This window comes from Salvelinus sp. IW2-2015, unplaced genomic scaffold, assembly GCF_002910315.2.
Source record: "Salvelinus sp. IW2-2015 unplaced genomic scaffold, ASM291031v2 Un_scaffold11147, whole genome shotgun sequence".
In the NCBI taxonomy this organism is placed as follows: Eukaryota; Metazoa; Chordata; class Actinopteri; order Salmoniformes; family Salmonidae; genus Salvelinus; species Salvelinus sp. IW2-2015.
In genome coordinates this window covers 1-3837 of record NW_019952404.1, presented here as the reverse complement: position 1 = coordinate 3837, position 3837 = coordinate 1, and the positions used below count along the sequence as shown (strand labels likewise).

Sequence of the window (3837 nt, the reverse complement as noted above, 5' to 3'; positions counted from 1 at the left end):
CGCTCACTTATCGGCCTCTGAGCTGAGACTCATGGTTCCAGTAGGATGGCCCTGCGAGCGATCAAGCACAGAGCCACAGCGCTGTGGAACTTCAGAACCTGGGTCGCCTGCACAGCCGGAAACAGGTAGTTACACACATTATAGGCACGAAGGCAACCGTCGCTCTTGCTCACGACATCATCCTCAGAAATAAAAGTCCACCTCGTTATCCTCTCCAGAGTCCTTGGGCTGAGGGCGTCGTTGAAGTACTTCAGCCAGTGGTGTTAAGCGCAAGCCTCTCTTGGAGGCATTAAGTAGACGTACAGCCTTCTCCGTCAGCCTCTTGATGATGAGGGCTGCACGGTTACGACTCTGACTAAGCGTGAGATCTTGAGAGCTGTACGCCAAGGTCGCCTTCTGCATGGGAAGGTGTTAGACAGGTGAGACAACTGGGAAGTGTTTATGAAGGTTGAGGACAAATGGGAAGTATATGACAGGTGAAGACAAACGGAAGTGCTGATTGAAAGGTGAGACAATGGGAAGTTCCTATTGACAAAGGTGAACGAAAACGGGAAGTCTATGAGGTGAAGGAGACAAACGGGAAGTGCTATACAGTGAGACCACGGGATATGCTATGACAGATGAGTCCCCCGTAGTACAGCCACACCTTAAAGAAGCGGCCCTTATGGTACACCACCAGGTGCTTCCGGTCACTCAGGTGCTGAACAAAGTCTGGACCAAGGAGTAGGAGAGGGGGTGAGGACATAGAACATTATAAGGGGTTGGGGAATGCACACTTCTCTTGAATGATAGTTTTTGTTTAAGATGGTCAGAAGATGTGTCTGACACAAACTCATGTTCATATTGATTCATGCAACCTCCCAGCGATAGTTTGATAGTGTTATGCCCCCAGAAGGCAGCAGTGTGCTCACCTGTCTCTATGCCAGGGATACGTGTGGTGTTGAACATCCTCTCCATCTGATAGGAACACATGGGCAACACCCCCAGAGCCCTCAACTAGAGAGAGAGTATGCCAAACAAAAACCATTGACTGCAAAGATAAACAAACCATACAACTCTATGCACAAGGACTACATTTAAAAGTCCAAAGCAGCCATTTTTATCACCATAAAAAATCATTTCTGGGTAACATTTAAGTACCTTAATCTAACCACTAGGCGGTAGGTAGCCTAGTGGTTAGAGCATTGGGCAAGTAACTGAAAGGTTGCCGGATCGAATCCCCGAGCTGACAAGGTAAAAATCTGTTGTTCTGCCCCTGAACAAGGCAGTTAACCCACTGTTCCCCGGTAGGCTGTCATTGTAAACAAGAATTTGTTCTTAACTAACTTGCCTGGTTAAATAAAATTAAAATATTAACCTTACTATGCTTGGTCAAAAAGTCAAAGAGCAATTTCTCAAGCAGGAATTTCGCTAGGACTGTCTGGGAGTGGTCTGAGTGGGGAGGGGAAAACTGAAAACTAGCTGTTACTGGAATCCCACCAAAATATGCTGACAAAAACTCTTAAATATCTCCTCCGAATTATGATTCAAAGATCTTTGCAGAAAGAATGGGGTGACAGCTATGATATGACCACTTGATTTTTATTTTTTTTATTTTGGTTATTGACCTACAGTAAGTGAAGTGGAATAACAGCTGGTGGTAACATAACATAATGGTAACATAACATAATGGGTCCATTTCATGACACGTTTTAATCACTTAATATATCATCAACCAAATTGTTATCAGTAAAAACACTATAACTAATTGGTAGGTCTACCTTTACTTTTTACCTCTGTGAACTTTAATTATCCTCCCTCCTCATAAGATATATATTTTCTTTTTATCTCAAAGATATGTGGGTATTTGGTCACAGAAATACAATATATATTAAACTTACAGAAGTTACAGAAGCAGACTTTTTCTGCTAGATGTTTTCTAGGACCTATTTTCCATGAGTTTGACCAAAGATCTAAGCCTTTGCTTATTCCTAATTTTTAGCAGGGAAAATGGTTGGAAAATGTATATATGGCTTAATTTCTTAAAAAATAGACTCTTAGCTTTCATTTGACACCAAATCTGATGTGTTCCTATGGACTTCATATGTTAGTGCTCATGGGGCATTTGAAATGGAAATGCCCTAGACCAGAAACAAGTCGAAGGCAGTGGGAGGATGTTTAGGTTAACAGAGAAGGAGGGAGATGACCTGGGTTATTTAGGGGTTAGAGAGAGGGCTGAGGGCCAAAGGGGAAATGGGGGAGGGACCTGAATACTCTCAAGGGTACAAAGAGGGGGTGAGAGAGACAGAGAGAGGGGTACTCATTACCGGTGCATGTTCTCCTCTCTCTAGTTTGCGTCGGTACTGCAGCATAGCGTGAACCACATTCCCTGCCCGAGCTGCCTGTCTGTGTGTGGGAATCACGTACAGCAGATCCTAAAGCAGATCATCAAATACATCATTAGGTAAAGGTTACTGGATACATCTCAAGCAATGCCATGTTCCCTGTATGAGTACCCATATAGACATGTCTTACCATGGCGTAGAAGTTACTGTTGACCATGATGGGACTCCTGCCTCTCAGGTAGATGTACTCCTCCCACCAATCACTCACCTGTAAACATAAATCTCAACAATCATTGTCAACTACTAATTCTTTTGTTTTAAAGAGCACTCACCAAAACAACTTAATAATAACAAAAATAAAGTAACACTATCAGTTCATTGTAACCTGACACATTTTTTATTTTATCACACTTGAAACGTACGTAGTTAGAGCCCCACCAGGGATTTTGGATAGGTTATCTTCTGGCGTTTGGTGCCTCGTCTCTCTTGAAGTCATTGAAGCGGCCCACCACCATCCATCTGGTTGTACTGCTTCATCATTCCGCAGGGGGCGCACTGATCCAGCGTACATTCATTCAGAATCACGCGGTACCAAAGCGACTTCGTGATGGTTCCTATACACGCTAGTCGACACAAATCTCTGCAACTTCGCAGCTCTGCCATTCACACACACAGCCCTTATGCAGGTCACATAGCGGATTATATGAAAATATATGCAATACTATATGTAGTGTACATATATGGTTCTACATGTCCTGCTCATCACTCTCCTAACAAAATGTGATCAGTTTCCTATTGTCATTCTCATCTAAGATTATGTACACATAACCACCTCTTCTTCACCCTGGTATCATGTGTCCTGTCCACGCTAAGTGCAACAGGTGCACTGGATAGGAGGCATGAAGCTGATTTAGAGGAGAGGTCTGCGCCAGGAAACCACTTCCGCCAGACTCTGAAGAGAAAAAAAAAAAAAAAAAAAAAAAAAAAAAAAACAAAAAATAAAAACACAAACACAATGACTGGGTTTACATTTAGTCCCAGAATAAATCAAAATACCTCATGGATGAGGAATAAGAGCTCAGAAAATATATATGTCTTGATTCTAGAACTATTAGTGAGTGCTCTTGGTCATGCTTTTTAATATCTGACAAATATGAGAATCTTTTTTTTTTTTTTTTATCCGTTTTATAGTTATTTTATTTTTTTTTATTCTTTATTAGAACATTGACAGACGTGTACCAGCCAGGGTTTGGTGCAGAAGTCATATTTTGCCGTGGCGACTCCACATAAAAAAAGATCCAGGGCATGGTGGACGGGCGAGAAGGGCCTTGAGAATGTACCTCGATGAGGAGGTAATGAGAGAGAAGCCACAGATCCGCCGTGGAAACAGGATGCGCACTCAGCACCTTTGTCTGGGTCTGCACTGTCATGTGTCACTGAGAGAGAGGAGAGACCTCCACATACTAAATGGATGTTTATGTCCCTTTAACAGAAAAATTCTTTCCACAGTACC

The 3837-nt window shown here is 42.6% G+C and overlaps 1 protein-coding gene across 1 annotated transcript; it reads right to left on the bottom strand.

Annotated features, from left to right (window-relative positions):
• Nucleotides 1-29: 29 nt before the first annotated feature.
• LOC112080039 (carnitine O-palmitoyltransferase 1, muscle isoform-like) lies at nucleotides 30-2592 on the bottom strand (the record flags this gene model as incomplete). Its single annotated transcript, XM_024145826.1, has 6 exons — nucleotides 30-107; nucleotides 202-396; nucleotides 593-711; nucleotides 912-996; nucleotides 2307-2414; nucleotides 2515-2592. Coding segments are annotated over 6 exons (663 nt in total), but the record flags the coding sequence as incomplete, so codon positions are not given.
• Between the last annotated feature and the right edge of the window lie 1245 nt (nucleotides 2593-3837).